The sequence below is a fragment of the Trichosurus vulpecula genome, chromosome 4 (genome assembly GCF_011100635.1).
Source record: "Trichosurus vulpecula isolate mTriVul1 chromosome 4, mTriVul1.pri, whole genome shotgun sequence".
Lineage (NCBI taxonomy): Eukaryota > Metazoa > Chordata > Mammalia > Diprotodontia > Phalangeridae > Trichosurus > Trichosurus vulpecula.
In genome coordinates this window covers 329,648,945-329,669,141 of record NC_050576.1, presented here as the reverse complement: position 1 = coordinate 329,669,141, position 20,197 = coordinate 329,648,945, and the positions used below count along the sequence as shown (strand labels likewise).

At 35.0% G+C, this 20,197-nt stretch overlaps 1 protein-coding gene across 1 annotated transcript; it reads left to right on the top strand.

The window, feature by feature from the left end:
* The first annotated feature begins 5,090 nt into the window (after positions 1-5,090).
* On the top strand, positions 5,091-5,730 carry LOC118847649 (60S ribosomal protein L18-like). The gene has a single exon (XM_036756210.1). It carries the CDS (start codon positions 5,130-5,132, stop codon positions 5,694-5,696), a length of 567 nt encoding a protein of 188 aa, XP_036612105.1. The 5' UTR covers positions 5,091-5,129; the 3' UTR covers positions 5,697-5,730.
* Positions 5,731-20,197: the final 14,467 nt, after the last annotated feature.

Genomic DNA, 20,197 nt, shown 5'->3' with positions numbered 1-20,197 from the left:
TGAAAGACATCAAAGTAATATACCCCATATATATATATATATATATATATATATATATATATATATATATATATATATATATATATGTAATTTAAGTCTAAACATGAAAGTCGAATGAATGGCTACTATGCACACTATTTGTGAGTATCAATTTGACATAGCTAGCAATTTTTAGGATAATCTTATTATAACAATACTTTGACAATTTCTCCACTTTTTTACTACACTAAAGGGAATTCTTTGTGAAATATGTATATATATGCATATATATTTGTGAAATATATTTCATATACACATATATGTGTATATACATAGACACATATGTCTATAAACACAATATTCTTTAACAGGATATCTTCCTCATATCCATGTTGTTGTTCAGTTGTTCAGTTGTGTCTGACCCTTTGTGACCCTGTGGGCCACAGTATACTAGGCCCTTCTATCCTATACTGTCTCTTGAAGTTTCTCAGAGTTCATGTTCATTGTTGCCGTGATACAATCTATCCATCTCATCCTCTGCTGTCCCTTTTTCCTTTTGCCTTCAATCTTTCTAAACATCAGTCTTTTGCAACGCTTTCTGTCTTCTCATGTGGCCAAGGTTCAGTTTCAGTATTTGACCCTCCAATGAATAGCCTGAATTAATTTCTTTAAGTATTGACTTATTTGACCTCCTTGCTGTCCAAGGGACTCTCAGAAGTCATTTTCAGAAGCACAGTTTGAAAGTCTTGATTCTAAGACACTCAGCTTCTCTTATAGTCCAGTTTTTATAGCCATGCATTTCTACCATGCTTTGACTATATGGGACCTTTGTTGGCTTCTACCATATAGTCTGCTTATTCGTATTCTGACCATATTTATCATCGCCTTCCTTCCAAAAAACAAGCATCTTTTAATATTATGACTGAAGTCATTGCTTGCAGCAATCTTTGACCTTGCTTCCATTTCTTCTCCCTCTATTTACCAGGAAGTGATGGGACCAGTTGCCAAGATCTTAAGGTTTTTTTGGTGTTAAGCTTCAAGTGAGCTTTTATACTCTCCTTTGGTACCCTTAAGAGGCTTCATATTTCTCCTTCACTTTCTGCCATTAAAGTGGTATCACATGCATATCTAAGATTGTTATTTCTCCCTGCAAACTTAATTCCACCTCTTGCTTCATCCAGCCTGTTTGATTTAAGTTTTATGACATCAATCAACAAATATTTATTAAATTCCTGCTGTATTATAGAACATAAACTAGGTACTAGGATTTGTTTATTTGGTTGGTTGGTTTCTTTTGGGGGAGGGGGACAACAAAAATAATTAAGTAGTCCCTGTCTTCAAGTAGCTTACATTTGATTGAGGTGAATAATATGTATAAATATAAAAACATATCAACAATTATTTAAAACTTATTATATGTCAGATTCTGAATGAAACAAGTACAAAGAATGAAAAAATCCTTTTTCATAATAAGTCTGAATTGTATTGTGAAAGATAAGTACATATGAACATATGGATGACTTACATATAAAGCAAATAATGTAAAATATATGCATACACGTACGTATATGTCACATATATATGTAAATGCATATGTATACACATAATATAAATAATGTATTTATTATCTAAATATATATCAATAAATAATATATGTATACACATGGTATAAAGATGTTTACATAATTATAAATATAAATAGCTATATGTGTGTGTTAAATATGGTATATTTGGGGATGGATGGCACTAACATTTGGGGTGATCAGAAAAGGCTTCATGCAAGGGTGGTGCTCAAGCGTGGTCTTAAAGAAAGAGGAAATTTATGAGATCTTTTAAAGGAAGGAGTTTATTCCAAGCATATGTGATAGCCTGTGCTAAGGTAGTAAGAAGGGAGACTGAATATTCTGTGTGAGTGAAAGAGAAAAGGGCAATTTGGCTGGATTGAAGATTATAGGAAGAGAAGTAATGGCTAGTGAGACTGGAAAAGAAAATTAGGGCAATGTTACTTAGCCTTTTAAAAACTAAACAAAGGAATTTATATTTGATTCTAGAGGCAAGAGGAAACCACTGGATTTCATTGTGTGGAGAAAAAGCATGGTCACATCTGCCATTCAGGAAAATTGCTTTGGCAGCAGTGTAAAGGATTAACTGCAATGGAGAGATATGTGGCAGGGTGTAGTGCCCAGGCGATACTCATAGCTGCCCAGCTGCTATGAATATGCCCGTGCAGTTCTGAATTGCAAAATATAACAGACTGTCTTCATTGAAGGCAAAACCAAAACATTTATGCAAACACCAGACGGCCAGATCCCAATACCAAAAAGCCAAATCCATCATAGCAACAAAGAAATCTGTACACATTATCAACGCAGGGGGCACCACCATCCCCAAGCCTTCCCTCTGTTAGGGCTTTCCCACAAACAAGGGCAAAATCACTCCCTCTCTCACTCATGCTAGCTGCTGCTCTGTCTCTCTTTCTGACAGCTCTAACTGCTCTGTCTCACTTCCTCTCAGCTCTGTTCCACCCTTCCTGCTCCACCCATTCAGCAAGCTCTTCCCACCACAGGCTCATGCGACTCAGGTAGGTCACATGGGACTATTAATGGATGGGAAAGATCTTCCCATTGCATTAATACATTAACAATTCACAGGGCGATCAATTTAGAGACAATTTCTTTATTTTATAAATTTGTTGAATATAAATCTAGGTGAGAGGTGATGAAGACGTAATGGAAAGCTGGGACTAGCAATTGAAGGGCCTGAGTAAAGGACTCCTAAATAGGTGGAATTTGAATTGAGATTTGAAGGAAACTGTGACTTCTAAGAAACAAAGGCAGCGAAGGACTGAATTCTAGCCATAACAAATAGCCTATTCAAAAACTTGGATAGTGTAGATACCATGTTACATATGGGGAATATGAAGTAGGTCAGTGGCTGAAGCAAACCTTGTATCAGTAGCAGTAATTACTTGTAGCAGTAATCCACAGTAAGACTGATTGGAGCCAGATTGTAAAAGTCTTTAAATGCTATTTGGATGTGTTTGTATTTGATTTTAATTGGGACACACTGGAATTTACTGAGCAGCAGAAAGAAAAGGTCAGATCTGTGCATTAGAAATATTACATTGATAGATGTATGGGGGATGGATTGGAGAGGGGAAATCAATTAAAAGGCTACTACGATACATGTAGTCAAGAGGTAGTGAGAGATCAAACCGAGGTTTTGGAATTGTGTAAGTGGAGAGGAGGGGATGGATCCAAGAGATGTTTAAAGCCAAGCAAGACTTCCTTTTAAAACCAGATTCTATTTTGGTGTAAAAGAATTCTGCTTATAGTTTTTTCATGGCAGATAGCAAGAATAAGCATTTATTAAAACTTTAACAGTGGTACTTTCATCTTGAGGGTAATAACATACTTGATCAATAACACCTGGTCATACAGAAACTGGATGTGAGTCCTCCCAGGAATGCATCCTGGGCAGCAGCTTCTCAGATGTCTAAAATGACAGCTCAAGATACTAGTACAAGTGGAATGTATGCAGACCCTTTCCCCAAAGTGTACTGCGATGTCAATTTGTGTGCATTAAGGTAGGCTAGAATTTGCTTAGGCTGCTGATTGTTGCACAGCAAGCATGATTAGAGTAAGCACTGAAATATTTCTTAAATATAATCATAGGTTGTAGCCAAATGTCATATTGCACCACAGGTGTTTGAGATAGGGATAATTAAAACAAAAAGCATATAATTCTCAATTTGCAAAGAGATTGCTTTCTAAAGATTCTTTGTAAGTCGGTTGTTTAAAATTTGTAACACATTTTCCATAGAAACCACAGAATAATGGTTCCCCAAGTATTCCATAAAAGTCTAGTTGTAATTCATAGCATCACAGAAGCGAAAGAAAACTTAAAGACCTTAGGAACCAACTAAATCCAACCTTCAAATTTTGAAGGTGATTAAACCAAAACCTTGAGAGGTGAAAGGGCCTGCCTGATGCTACATAGATATTTAGTGGTGCAGCCAGAAGCAATATCCAGGACTCAGGACTTCCAGTCTAACCAAATCACTTCCTGCAATGTTAAAATTATTTTGATTCTTTGCATATGTAAATGAGAGACCATAATTTAATCACAATACTAGAAATTAAAGAAACTATAACACAAAATTGAATGGAATGCTTAGAATTTATTCATATTCTAATGCCTTCAGAAAAGTAGCACTTAAAGGCCTTTTGAGAGATTTCTGAATGGGACGTCAGAGCACTGCATGAGGGACCTGCTTCCTTTGAGCACTTCCTTAGAAACAAAACAAAACAAAAAACAGAAAATCAGGATAACTGTATTGTTTTATCAATGTAAATTTCATTTGGTGATTTGGAGAGAGTGAGAAGGTTAGATGAAGCTGAGGACCGATAAAGAGACGTTAAAGGAGACAGGAAAAGTGATAGAGACAGAGAGACACAGGAGGTATATTTTGTGTACTTTTTCTTTCTCTGTCCATCTCTCTCCTGCCCTCCCACTCTCAAATTTATTAGTATAGTATATTAGTACACATACATGCACATACACATACAAATTATTCATGAGATGAAATTAATTGAACTAGGAGCCTCAAAAGATAGAAATGAAATATTCCATTCCTCTCACTACCTTCAGCTCTTAGGAAGAGAAGATGAGCAATTCTTAAGTAATTCACCAGGGAGCAGTTAGCTATGAACTTACCAAAATAGGAGGGTGTGGAGTTCAAAAGAGAGGGATGAGAGACAGCATGCTAAGGGTCATTTGTATGTCTAGACAAAAGTATTAAAAATTCTGGTATAGGAGATATAGACCTTAAGGACAGAAACAAGGGCTGGACCTGTGATTTCACTGGTATAAAGCGAGAAAAATCCCTCTGTCAATTTGAGGACATCCTCTGTGCAATTTATAGTCTCAGACATTAATCTAAAGCCCCAAATTTAAATAACTTGCCTAAAGTCATTCAACAAGCATGTGCAAGACGTGGGACAAGTATAAGGGGTTTCTTTACTTCTTAAATTCTATTAAATCTTAACAAAATGTAGCAAAGAAGAAATAGATTAAATATTTTAAATTATGTTTTTAAATCATTACCACGGGTCTTTCCTGGTTGGGCCGGTGTCTGGTAGGGCGCGAGCATGGGAGTCGACATCCGTCACAACAAGGACCGCAAAGTCCGGCGCAAGGAGCCCAAGAGCCAGGACATCTACCTGCGGCTGCTAGTGAAGCTCTACCGGTTCCTGGCCCGAAGAACCAACTCCACTTTCAACAAGGTTGTCCTGAAAAGGCTGTTCATAAGTCGGACCAACCGGCCCCCCTTGTCCTTGTCCCGCATGATCAGGAAAATGAAGCTGCCTGGCCGGGAAAATAAGACAGCCTTGGTTGTTGGGACTGTGACAGATGATGTCAGGATCCAGGATGTTCCCAAGCTGAAGGTCTGCGCCCTTCGTGTTACCAGCAATGCCCGCAGTCGCATCCTCAAAGCTGGTGGGAAGATCCTCACCTTTGACCAGCTGGCCATGAGCTCACCCAAGGGCCGGGGCACTGTCCTGCTGTCTGGTCCCCGAAAGGGCCGAGAGGTATACAGGCATTTTGGGAAGGCACCAGGCACTCCCCACAGCCACACCAAACCATATGTCCGATCCAAGGGCCGAAAGTTCGAGCGTGCCAGGGGCCGCCGTGCCAGCCGAGGCTACAAAAACTAATTCCCTTTCTCCTTGTTATATTAAAGATTTTGGACAACAAAAAAAAAATCATTACCACATGCATAGATTGTAAAATGTTTTATATCAGGTAGAGATTTGGCTGAAAATATTTTCTCTGAGGACAATATATATGTTTTAAAGTGATAAGAGTATTTATAATTAACTTTATTGTTTTAATATCATCATTGGTGACTTTGGTTATTGTCTCAATAAATTGAGCAGATAATTATTCCAGCTTACTTTCTTGTTTATCCATATAATGGATAAATTTCTACTGAACCAATGGAGCTTTTATTTGGTCATGGTTTTAAATAGATGCTAGAGACTTGTATAATTTCATTTCAGACAATGTACACCCTTGGAGTGGGGGCGGGGCATTAATTAGTCATCAGTCTGAGGATACTGTTGTATGGGTTGCCCATAGAAAGACCCATAACAGGTGCTTCTGAAACATATCATTTTCAGTAGTAATCTGCCAACTGTTTGCTGACATCTTTATTTTCTGTTGGGAGATTGCCATTCTTCTTTAGAATAATTTTAATGTAGTCCTTTGTTGATTTGATCTTCAGTAATTTCTGAAGCATCTATTTGGCAATGACTCCTTCCCCACTCCATTTATCTTTGGACATTAAAATAGACATCTCTTTTAATGAACGTTTTGTGATGTTTTATTTAAGAAAAACACAAAATCCCCTGGAGTCTTCTTAAACAAATTTTTACCATTTTTTTGCTTTTTGTTAATATGAATTATCTACTATTTATTACATTCAGAACTTAGTAATTGATGTTTTGGACTGTGGGATGTAGCCAAATTGAAGTATAAGGATACAAAGGACCTTTAGTAATGACCATGTTCATTCTTCATTCCATTTTCTTCAAGTTAGTTCTTACTTAAACTAACGCAGCCAGGTGATAAGGCATTTTTGTTTGTTTTGTTTTTCTCTTTAACAAGATTCTACAACTCCCCTTAGTCATCCATTTGAGAATTTATCATTTTTTTTTTACTTTTAGAAAACTCTAGCTTAAGGCCAGGATTTTTTCTTGATTTTATGTATCAGTACCATACTCCTGAACAAGTTATGTATACTGGAAAACTTATGAATTCACCAATGCAATGAATGTTTCACCATTGAGGCTAAAAGCTGGCATACAGCAAGGAGGAATGTATGGCTCAACCACTTTCAACACACATTCTGCTTTCCTTGACCTTCTTACAGCATGTGTGACTCTCTATTTTTCATCCCAAACTCCATTAAGTAGTGAGTAGGCCAGTCCATGTTCAATAACAGGATGTTAAGTTGTGCATTATAATTCTAAAGTTTATTCCTCTTTCTCATTTTACCTGGTATTGCTTCATTAGCTATAATACCCTATTATTTTAATAGTATTTTATTTTTTCCAAGTACATGTCACAACAATTTTTAGCATTAATTTTTAAAAGATTTTGGGCTCCAAATTTTTCTCCCTCTCCTCTTTCTAAAATGGTAGATAATTTGATATAGGTTATACATGTGTTATCATATAAAATATATTTCCATATTTTTAACTGTTGTGAAAGAACAGACCAAAGAAAAACAAAAAACAGAATAAAGTAAAAAAGTATGCTTCAATCTTCCTTGAGAGTCTATCAGTTCTTTATCTGGATACAGATAGCATTTTCCTTTGTGAGTCCTTTGTACTTGCCTGGAAGATTGTGTTGCTGAGAAGAGCTGAGTCATTTGTAGTTGATCATCAAACAATATTGCTGATACTGCATACAATGTTTTCCTGCTTCTTTCATTTCACTTTGCATCACTTTGTACAATTCTTTCCAGGTTTTTCTGAAACCTGCCGGTTCATCATTTCTTATTGCACAATAGTATTCCACTACATTCATGTACCACAGCTTGATCAGCCATTCCACAACTGATGGGCATGCCCTCAATTTCCAATATTTTGCCATCACAAAAAGGGAGGCTATAAATATTTTTGTACATAAAGGTCCTTTTCACTTTTTATGATCTCTTTGGATACAGATCTATTAGTGGTACTGCTGGATCAAACAGTATGCATAGTTTGGTTGTTCCAAATTTATCTCCAGAATGGTTGGATCAGTTCTCAACTCCACTAACAGTGTATTGGTATACCAATTTTCCATATCCTCACCAACATTTATCAATTTCTTTCTTTTGCCCTATTAGCCAAATTAATAGGTATGAGGTGGGAGCTCAGAGGTGTTTTAATTTACATGTCTCTAATCAAAAGTGATTTAGAACACTTCTTCATATAGATAGCTTTGATTTCTTCATTTAAAAACTGCTTGTTCATGTTCTTTGACAATTTATCAGTTGCAGAATGGCTTATATTCTTATAAATTTGACTCAATTCTTTGTATAAATATGAGAAATGAGGCCGTTTTCAGAAACACTTGCTGTAAAGATCGTTTCTCCGATTTCTTTCTAATCTTTGTTGCATTGGGTTTGTTTAAGCTTTTTAGTTTAATATATTCAAGATTACCTATTTTATATTTCATAATGTTCTGTATCTTTTGTTTTGTACTTTAACAGTTTGGATGCTATAACACTTGATACATAAATGTTTAGTATAGATATTACTTCATTGTTTATGGTACCTTTTATCAAGAGTTTCCTTCCTTATCTCTTTTAATTAGGTCTATTTTTGCTTTTGCTTTGTCTGAGATCAGAATTGTTACCACTGATTTCTTTACTTCAGCTGAAGCCCAGTGAAATGCTCCAGCACCTTATCTTCACTGTTTGTGTCTCTCTGCTTCAAGTGCTTTTCCTGTAAACAATATATCATAGGATTCTAGTATTTGATCCATTCTGCTTTCTGTTTTCATTTTATGGGAGAGTTCATCCCAATCACATTCACAGTTATGATTACTAACTGTATTTCCCTCCATTCTATTTTTCCTCCTGTTTGACTCTCTCTTTGCCTCTCTGTCTCTCCTCTGTCTCTGTCTCTGTCTCTCACTCTCTCTCTCTCTCCCTTTCCTTCCTCACCAGTGCTTCACTTTAGACAAGGAGGTAGACCTCCCCTGGTCTATCCTCTCTTCTGTCAGTCCCTTTCCCCTCACCTTTACTTAATTCCTCCCTCCTACGTCTCTGTCAAGTAACATAGATTTCTATATTCAATTGATTATGTGTATTATTCCCTCATAAAGCCAATTCTGAGGAGAGTAAGGTTCAAGTGAAGACCACCACCCACCATTCCATTCCCCTCCCCCCACTGTGATAGGTCTTTTGTGCTTCTTCATGTGAAATAATTTCACCCATCCTACTCTCCCTTCCTTCTGCACCCAGTGTACTCCTCTTTCTCATCCATTAATTAATATTTTCATGTTATTCCCTCTAATTCACTTTATGCCCATACCCTCTGTCTATGTGTGTGTGTGTGTGTGTGTGTGTGTGTGTGTGTGTGTGTGTGTGTGTGTGTGTAATCCTTCTAGCTTCATTGGTAGTGGTGCAATTTTTGAGAATTACAAGTATCTTCTTCCCATGTCCAGATGTAAACAATTCAGCTCTTAAAGACCTCTGATCCTTTAATATTGCAGCTGCTGAGTCCTGTCAATCCTGATTGTGGCTCCCTGATATTTGAATTGTTTCCTTCTGGCCACTTGCAGCATTTTTCCTAGACCTGATATTTCGGTAATTTGGTTATAATATTCCTTGGAGTTTTTATTTTGGGATGCCTTTCCTGAGGTGATCAGCGAATTCTTTCAGTGTCTATTTTGCCTTCTGGTTCCAGGATATCAGAGCAGTTTTCTTTGATAATTTCTTGAAAGATGCTGTCCAGATCCTCCTTTTGATTATGACTTTCAGGTAGTTCAGTGATTCTGACATTGTCTCTCCTGGATCTATCTTCCAGGTCAGTTGTTTTTCTCATGAGGTATTTTACATCTTCCATTTTTCATTCTTTTTAATTCATTTGGTTCATGATGTCCCATAGAGTTCTTAGCTTCCACTTGCCCAATTTTAATTTTTAAGGAATTGTTTTCCTCGGTTTCCTTTTGTACTTCCTTTTCCTTTTGGACAATTGCACTTTTTAAGTTGTTGTTTTCTTTTTCTATGCTGTCTATTCTTTTTTCATAATTCTCTTCTTTTCCCAATTTTTCTTCTACCTCTCTTATATGATTTAAGCTCTTGTTTATGCTCTTCTATGACTTCTTTCCGGACTCAAGACCACTTCCTGTTTGCCTTCGGGATTTTGCCCATAAATGTTTTGACATTGTTGTCCTCTTCTGAGTTTGTGTCTTAATCATCTTTGTCACCATAATAACTTTCTATGCTCTAAATCTTTTTTCTGTAGTTTTTTGCTCATCTTTTTTGGTCTTTTTTCTTTCTTTTAAACTCGAGAGATCTGCTGCTTGGTTGGAAGGGGCACTTTCTCAGTCTTCTTGTGCAGGCAGTTTCAGGCTTTGACCATTTTTACCTAGTCCTTCACTGATATTGCCCTGAGGGCCGGGTGGGGCAGAGGTTCCTCACGTCTGATGCTGTTCTTAGGGGGTGGGGTGGGAGGAGGCTGGTGCTGCTGCAAGCAGTAGAGGCCTGGCAGCTCACCTGCTTTTGAGCCAAGGTCCTAGGGTGGTGTCTGGCTGGGCTGAGGCCAGTGGGGGTATTTATGTGTTTCCCAGGACTATACTGAAGCACTTGGCGATTTGCCCCCGGGAGGTTGCCTGTTTGCCCAGGGCTATGCTGAAGCACATGGCAGTTCTTAGGCCCCCCAATCTGTTCTTCCCCGAAGCACATGGGGGGTCCTGGTATTGTTATTTGTCTGCTCCATTGTACTGGCTTTCAGGATTTCTCACTGGTTTGCTCAGGTGGGGCTTGCTGCTGCCTTGCTGGGACACTTACTATTCTAGAATGTGCTCTCTTTTTACTTGAGTGAAATGGACCTTTCTTGCCCATCTTTCAAGTCTCTGTGGCTAAAAGACCACTCCACCCCATCTTTCCACTGGCTAAGCTGTTGCTGGATTTCTTCTGTGGTGCTATTTTATGTTTGAAGGTGAATATGTGAGAGCTACAGAAATATACTGCTTACTCTGCTATCTTGGCTCCCAGAAGTTCTCTATTATTTTTAATTCAGATGTTATTGATGCCTAAGGTAATTTTTTTCAAAACTGTTATTTTCACTATTTTCATTGCTATTTTGACAAATAGGAAGAAAAAAATACCTACTACATATGTAATATCTCATTTTCATCAGTAAAACCTACTTCCCTGCGTTATATCTAATGACGCCTATATATTGTATCAACAACTTTAAATATATGCTTACAGGTTAAATAATAAATATTAAATTTAGGCATTACTTTTGGTGCATTTCCAAAAGAAAGTGTAGCCAAAGAACTGCAGGATTAGAGTCCGTAAGGCAGTTGTTTCATGGCCTAGCACATCGATATCTTACTCTTCTTTGGTTTCCGTTAGCTCTAATAAACAAATATGAATATAATCAATGTTGTCCCCTGTTACTGAAATCAATTTTCCAAGTAGTTTATTAATCTAGGAGCACTAATTCAACCCAATAACTTAGCATCATTTGACTATTAATATAATGAAGACCCTTATATTACATTATTCTTTTAAAATTTTATTGTCTTTTTAATTTATGCAATGAAATAAACATTTCCATAATTTTAACTTAATTTGTTATGAATTTATAATTGATTTATAATTAACTACATTAATTGGTTATAATTCATTAAATTAAATTAATAATTGCACATGAAACTGCAAATCTATTAGGTACAAGTTGCTATTCTTTTTAAATATATGATAAAGTTACAAATTTTTTTCTTTTTTTCTTAACCCTCCCCTTCTCTGGCGATGTGGTAGATGATTGTAATAGAATAGTACTTTGCTATAAGAAATAATAAGCTCAATGATCTTAGAAAAAAACATGGAAATATTTGCATGAAATAATGAAGATCGAAAGAGGCAGAACTAAGAGAACACTGTATATCATAACAGCAATATCGTTTTAAGAACAACTTCAAGTGAATAAGCCATTCTGACTATTGTAAATAGCCAAATTAACTATAAAGAACATATGAAGAAAGACATTATCTGAATCCAGAGAAAGAACTAATAAATAGAAGTATATTTATTATTTTTATGACATACTACAAAAGCATTCTAGTACAATTGTTTTCCTAATTTATGTTTTAAAATGATAATCTTAAAGCCTCACACTTATGTAATCATTTAAGATTTTGAAATCAGCATTGTCACAATGATTCCACTAGGTAAGTGGCTCAATTCAATATAACAAATATTAATTAAGCACCTATTATGAAAGACCATGTGACAGGTTCTGAAACCAGAAAGACTAAAAGTAAATAGAATCTACCCTCAAGGAGCTCATATTCTTATTATATTATGTGGTTGGGACATAGCATGTACACAGAGAAGTAAATCCAAAATGAATAAATAAATGAATTATAAGAGAAAAAATACTAATAACTGGCTGCATCAGTAAAGGAATAAGCATAGTCAAAGAAGAAACTAAATTGCCATTTTTGCAAATGATATGAGGGTGTACCCAAAAACTGTACGGTCAACTAAAGTTTAAATAATCAATAACTTCAGCAAAGTTATAGGATATAAATCAGCATTTCTGTATATTACCAATAAAAACCAAGTAAAAAGATCAATTCAATTTAAAAAGCACTATAGAATGCACGAAATATTTGGAATTCTACCTATCAAAACATGCAGTAGAACAATATGAATATAATTAGAGACAGACCTATTGGAGAAATATTAATTACTCACAGAATGAGACATTATAATAAAAATGATTTTTTTTCTTTTCAAACTGGGTTTTTCTCTCTTGCTTACATTAAAAACTCAGGGTCTACTCACAGATCATATCCCAATATTCATCAAAACAGGAGCTTTGACCTGCTGTTTCTAACTTGGGCCAGTTTATCAATCCTTAGGCTATTTGATGACCTCCCACTTCTGGGGTTCGCTACATTTTTGCCAGACTTAATGGGGACATCTGATCAGCTTAGGTCCCTGGAATTCAAATCTTACAAGCTTAAGCAAAGTTATGGACATGAACTAAGATGCCTTGCAAAAATGACAATATTACCTACATTTATTTAGTGCCAGACTAATGATACTTCCAAAATAAACTTTCTCTATTTTTCAACTAGAAAAAAATTATGAAATTCACATGAAGGAACTAAATGACCAAAATCTCAAGGGGAGTCATGCAAGTTAACTGGGGAAAAACCTTTGCAGCAAGTTTCTCTTATAAGTATTTCATTTCCAAGTCACAGAAGAAACACTTTTAAAATTGTAAAAATAAGACTCAATATTTAATTGGTAGATTAATATGACCACACAATTCACAATAAAAGGAGGCTACAACATCTATAGCCGTATAGAAATTCTCTAAATCACTAATAATGAAAGGAATGCAAATTAAAGCAATTTAAGTTTCTAAATCAAACCCATTAGACTGGCAAAGTTTACAAAGACAAAAATAAAATGACAACTATTGGAGTGGCTGTGGAAAAACAGGCACATTGATACACTGTTGTAAAAGATGTGAATTGCATGCTGGCAAACAATTTGAAAGTATGCTTCCAAAATGACCAAAATAGTCTCTTTGACTATTATTAGGTTTATGCCCCAAAGAGATTTTAAAAAAGGATGAAAATCTCCCATATGTATAATAATATTTAAGTCCTCTTTTTGTAGTAGCAAAGAATTGTAATCTAAGGGGATGCCCCTCAATGTGAGAATGGATGAACAAATTATCAGTGTAATACAGGACTGTTATCTGAGACGGTTTCAGAAAAAAAGTGAGAAAACTTAAATGAATTGATGCTAATTCAATTGAATATAACCAGGAGAAAAATTATTGCATTATAACACTGTCAAAATTAAAAGATTTTGAAGATTTAAGAACCATGGTTGATATAATAATCAACCCTGATTCTGGTAGACTCATGATGAAACACAACACTTATTTCCTGGTGATTGACTAAATATGCAAAATGAAAAAATAAGCACTTTTGGATATGATTAATGTGGGAATTTGTTTAATTTGTCCTTGCATGTTTGTTGCAGGTAATACAGATTGAGATGTGAAAAGCCATTCATAAAATGTTAGAAGTTCTAAAGACAAATCTCCAGTCCATGAAGTAGATAATGTTTGAGAAGTTAGTAGAATACACAGGCAAGAATCATACAAGGTTAGAAAGCATGCATGGGTGGCCATCTGAAGTGATAGAGAGAATATTTATACTGATTAGATCAAAGACCCACGAAGTATTAAAAGTATGTGAATGTAGCTGGGAGCATAGAAATGTGGGTTCTAATCCAACTTCATCATTACCTCATTGGCTAGCCACAGACAAAGCAGGACCATCAACAAGCATTTATTAAGTGTCTACTATGTACAAGGTACTGTGCTAAGAGCTAGAATTAACGAGAATGTAATACTAAATGTTATACATGTGAAGCCTCTTTATCTCAGAATTGACTGGTTCTTAAAAACTCTCTGAAATCAAACTAAGTCTCATTTCTCTCATACAGAAACACTATCTTTTGTATATTCATGACCTGCTAATCATAAAGTGAATTATGTGGCCAGTTTCAAGAGATGAAGACATAGTAAGCACAATGTCATCTCTGATCAATCAATCCATTAGCATTTATTAGCAATGTAATTAATGTAAATAACTCTGCTGAATCTAAAAGCTGGAGTTTCTTAAAGAAGATCTCTGAAGAATAATTAATTTTATTTGAAAAGAGGCTTGTTTTATTCCCTTTTTAGCACATTTGGAAGAATATTTTCTTCATTTTAGAGGCAAGTTTCCTAGACTCAAGTGTTTTCCTTGCAATGTTCCTTTTGTTACAACCCTGAACACAGAAAACATGTGTGAGATTCAGATAGAGATCACTGATTTAACCATTTAGCCTTTGCTCCTCTCTCCAGGGTGATGTATAGTATTTTGTTTCTCTTGGCAAACACCAGGTAAAAATCACTTTATTCACATAAGAAAATCCCTGATCCTTCTGCCCCTACAGCTTAGCTGTTGCAAAAGCACATGAACTGGGTGTCTTATAAGAGGTTCTTTTCCTTCTGTGACAAAAAGCAATGGAAAAAGATCAGAACATAGGTGGAATATTTTAGCTAACAGATGGACAACATCAGTTAATGGATAAAGATTGCTAGTTATTATATTGCTTTCATCTTTTTGACCATATTTATGATATACAGAAAATAACCCTCCATCATTTTTTTTAAATAAGGAAGTCTACAATATATACATAATCACACATGCACATATTATAGTGTATATAAAGTTTAATTTGTGAACAATATGTGAACATGACATCTTACTTAAAGATTACATAGTATTCATTGGCTAGTAAGAAAATGATAGTTGGACTTAAATTTGGTAATTTAAGTTGACATAAACTTCAGGAGAGATTTGAATGTGGTTCTCCAATTTTCCTAAAGCTTATTTGGTATATCCTCTGCATCTCTGAAGCCATTTTGTCTTTAGTAAACAACACATATAGAAGCAGTTGTCTATCTTTATTTTAATTTGCCCAGGAAAGCTAGGACTGTTCTTTGTATACACTAAATGTTTGTTGGTTTAGATAGTGACAAGAACTTTTATCTTGCATATTATTATCATATTACTTCTTCCCTGGATTCTGGAACTAGATACAACAGATAGCCTCAAGTTACAGGAGTTTAATGGAGTGGAAAAAACAGATTCAAACCAACTATAAAAATAAAAATATTAATAACAGCAACAATAATAGCTAATACATATATCTATATCATATATAGCATCACTTTAAGGTTTATAAAGTACTTGATATATTATGTCATTTTATCCCCACAATAACACTGTAAAATAGGTTTTATAATTATCCTGATCTTTTAGATGGGGAAATGGAGGCCGAGAAATATTTTGTATATAAAACTAATTGTGGTGATATAAGCATGCAAATATAAGCATTGGAATAAATACATACAAACATTAAAGAATTACATGCAAAAGCAACTTAATAAAAGGATTTGTTCTGTAAAACTTGGACTGAATCGAAAGGCTCTACCCAAGAACGTAGAATGCCACATGTGGCCTCCAGGATGTACGTTCCCCACCCCTGGACTGCAGATCACCTGATAAAATTTGGGAACAGCATAGAAAAAAGTAGATTTTGTCCTCTTCACTTCTGCACTCAAGAGGTGGGGTAGATATATACGGGAAGACAAGGGAGGGGCAGGGAGCTGTTAGTGTTGTATATGTGTATATATGTGTGTTGGTGTGAGTGATAGATATGCCTATGATAAAAGTTCTATTGGAGGTGAAATAGAAGCAAAGTATTTGTGGCACAGACTAGAGTCATCCTCCTAGTCATGCATATATATATAGTTAAGATCTTAATGCCAATCAATACCTATTTGTTTGTAATTAACCAGGAAAGGGAAAAGAAAAAAAAAGTTGATTGCATCTAGCCTCCATTTCCAAACATTCTTCAACTTGGCTTGCCAGGTTATATAATGGTATGCGTGTTGATGAGGGCTATTTTGCATCAATCAGAACAGAAGTTGGAGAAGTCTGGAATTTAAGGTCTTTTGTATAATTTCAGGATTGTTTATCCATTTCTTATTCAATTCATGGTTTAGCTACCCTCACATTAACTTGACGGAGATTAAAATCTGAGGTTGGTTTCATCAAAAAGACAGGATAATTAGTTATCACTGCTCGACAAAGTAAGGAAAATGTCATGTTTCCCTGTACAGTAGTTGATATATAGTAGTAAAAAGAGGGTTAAATAAAAATTATCATTAGCTATTCTGCAAATTGTTGCATGCTCTCACATACAACTAATGAGCATGGATATAAGATTGCTTATAATGAGTACATATGTTGGTGACAAGGTACAATTATAAAGTTATATAAAATGTATGTATGGTACTAAGAGCATAAAATTAGCTTGCATCAGTGAGTTCTGAGAATCAACTTTAAGATAAAAAAGTTTTTAAAGTTCTGCATTTGTAAAATAACTAAACAGCATTAACTGAATTGGTATATGTTATGCCATAGCATATGCTATATTTTAAATGCTATATGACAATGATCATCATGGGGCAGCAAGGTGGCACAGTGGATAGAGCACCCGCCCTGGAGTCAGGAGGAACTGAGTTCAGTTTGTCCTTAGACACTTGACACTTATTAGCCGTGTGACCCTGGGCAAGTCACTTAACCCTGATTGCCTCACCAAAAAAAAAATTATCATTCATCATAATTTTTTTGGTTAAGTAATAACAATAAAGCTAATATTTCATGGACCTAAATATGACATATACTTTTTTTTTCCCTGACCAGTGTATATATTCAAACTAAAGCTACAATTTTGAATGAACTCATCCAAAGGAAACTAAAAATCACTCTATCCAAATGATAACAAAGCACAATTATGTGTTTTTTTAATCCACCCTGTCTCCGTCATGTTGATAGTGGCTCACCATCTATCCAGTTACATGGGTTCATAACCTGGGCAATCAGTGGCTCTTCATTCTCCTTCATTCACAAATGAATCAGTTGCCATGCTTTTTCAATGCTACTTTTAAATCACCTCATCCTCCCTCTTCCTTTAAAAAATAATTAAACTTTATGTATTTTAATATTCAGTTTCTAGACTTTTGCATTCTCAGTTCTCTCCCTTAGTCTAGTCTCTCACTCATTGAAAAGGCAAACAATATATCAATTATACATGTCACACAAAATATATTTCCACATTAGTTACATCACAAAAAAGGAAGACAAAGTAAGAAAAAATATTCTTCAGTCTGCACTCAGAATTCATCATTTCTTTGTCTGGATGTAGAAAGCATTTTTCATCATGAGTCCTTTGGGATTGTCTTGTACCGTTGTATTGATTAAAGTAACTAAATATTTCACAGCTGATTATCATTACAATATTGCTGCACTGTGTATGATGTTTTTCTTGTTCTACTCACTTCACTGTAGATCAGTTCATGTAAGCCCACCAAAGTTTTTCTGAAACCATTTTGCTCATCATTTCTTGAAGCTTAACAGTATTCCATCACAATCATATACCACAACTTGTTCAGCCATTCTCCAATTGATGGGCTTCCCCTCAATTTCCAGTCCTTTGGCATCACAAAAAGAGCTGCTGTAAATATTTTGCCATAAAGAGGTCATTTTCCCTTTTTTTTGATATCTTTGGGATATAGATCTAGTGGTGGTATTGCTAGGTCAAAGGGTATGCACAATTTTATAGTCCTTTGGATATAGTTCCAAATTGTTTTCCAGAATGGTTGTACCAATTTACAACTCTGCCAACAGTGCATCAGTATTCCTATTTTTCTACAATTCTTCCAGTGTTTGTCATTTTCCTTTTCTATCGTTTAGCCAATATGATAGGTATGAAATGGTACCTTAGAGTTACTTTAATTTTCATTTCTCTAGTCTATAGTGACTTTGAGCATTTTTCATATGACTATTGATAGTTTGAATTCCATTATTTTTTAAACTACTTGCTCATTAATTTGGCAACTTACCATTTGGGGAATGGCTTTCGCTCTTTATAAATATGATTAAGTTTCCTATAGATTTGAGAAATGAGGCCTCTGTCAGAAAAAAAAAACACTTTGCTGTAAAAAGTTTTCCTAATTTCTTGTTTTCCTTCTAATTTTGGCTTTGTTGTGCAAACCCTTTTAAAATTTCATGTAATGAAAATTATCCATTTTACTTTCCATGATCCTCTTTACTCCTTGATTGGTCATAAATTCTTCCCTTCTCCATATATTTGACAGGGAAAATTTTCCATACTCCCCTAATTTATGATATCACCCTTTATGTCTAAGTTATGTATCCATCTTGACTTTATTTTGCTATATGGTATGAGCTATTGGTCTATGTCTAGTTTCTGCTAAACTTCTTTCAGTTTTCCCAACAATTTTTTGTCAGAAAATGAGTTATTACTGCTAAAAGTTGGATCTTTTGGCTTATAAAACATAAATTACTATGGTCAATTACTACTGTATGTTGTGTAAGTAATGTACTCCATTGATCCATCACTGAATTTCTTAGTGAAAACCAGTTTGTTTTGATGATCCTTTAGAATATAGGTCAAAATCTGGTACTGTTAAGCCATCTTCCTTCTCATTAAAAAATGATTCCTTTGATATTCTTGACCTTTGGTTCTTCTGGATGAATTTTATTATAATTTTTAGCTATTATTATAAAACAATTATTTTATGGTTTGATTGGCATGGCGTTTAATAAGTAAATTGATTTGGGTAGAATTGTCATTTTTTTATATTGGATTCTACCATTGAGGAATCAATCTTTTTTCAATTGTTTAGAACTGACTTTGTGTGAAAAGTGTTTTGTAGTTATGTTCATATAGTTCTTGTGAATTTCTTTGTCAGTAAAGTCTCAGGTATTTGATATTGCATGCAGTTATTTTGAATGGAATCTTTCTTTCTATCTTTTCCTGCTGGACTTTGTTGGTTATATATTAAAATGCTGATGATTTAAGTGGGTTTATTTTATTTATTGTAATTCTGGCTAAAGTTACTTTTTTCAACTAGTTTTTTAGTTGATTTTCTAGGGTTTTCTAATTATATCACCATTTCATCAGCAAAGAGTGATAGTTTTGTTTGTTTACTGCCTATTTTTATTCCCATAATTCATTTTTCTTCTTGTATAACTAGCATTTCTTGTACAATATTGAGTAATAGTGGCAATAATGGACATTGATGCTTTATCCCTGATCTTATTGGGAAGTCTTCAAGTTTATCTCCATTTCAGATAATTCTTGTTCTTTGTTTTCAATAGATACTACTTCTCATTTTAAGAAGAGTTTCATTGATTCCTATGCTTTCTGGTACTTTTAATAGGAATTGGTAATATATTTTGTGAAAAGCTTTTTCTGCATCTATTGATATAATCATATAGTTTTAGTTGTTTTTTGTTATTGATGTGGTCACTTATGCTTATAATTTTCCTTATATTGAAGTAGTCCTGTATTGCTTGAACACATACCACTTGGGCACAATGTATGATCTTTGTGACATATTGTCCACTAACCTGTCTTTTTCTTGTACACTGTGAAAACTCTTCCCTGCATGACTTTTTATGTGAGACAGTTTCCTTGATTCTTTTTCCCACTTCACCATTCTCCCAGGGCATCCCTTTTTTACCCCTCCTTTTTTGAGATCATCCTAACATAACTGAATTATATTTATGTCCTATGTCTATATAGATTCCACAACCAGAACTGGGTAATGGGCAATGGAGTTGCCAAATGGTGCCTGGTCCCGTCATCTGTGTCTGTATAGGGGTCCACTGTAATCTTTTTCTGACAAGTTGCCCAATCCCCTGGCTGTCTCAGAGAAGTTAGAGCTCCAGGAACTATAATTGCTGCTATTGATAGTCTCCCCATCACCCACAAGGCCCAAAGCGGATGCTGCCACCATGTGCTCTAGGCTAT

What these genes read in the sequence shown, in the direction of transcription:
- LOC118847649 (XM_036756210.1), top strand. Translation starts at nt 5,130, where the DNA reads ATGGGAGTCGACATCCGTCACAACAAGGACCGCAAAGTCCGGCGCAAG.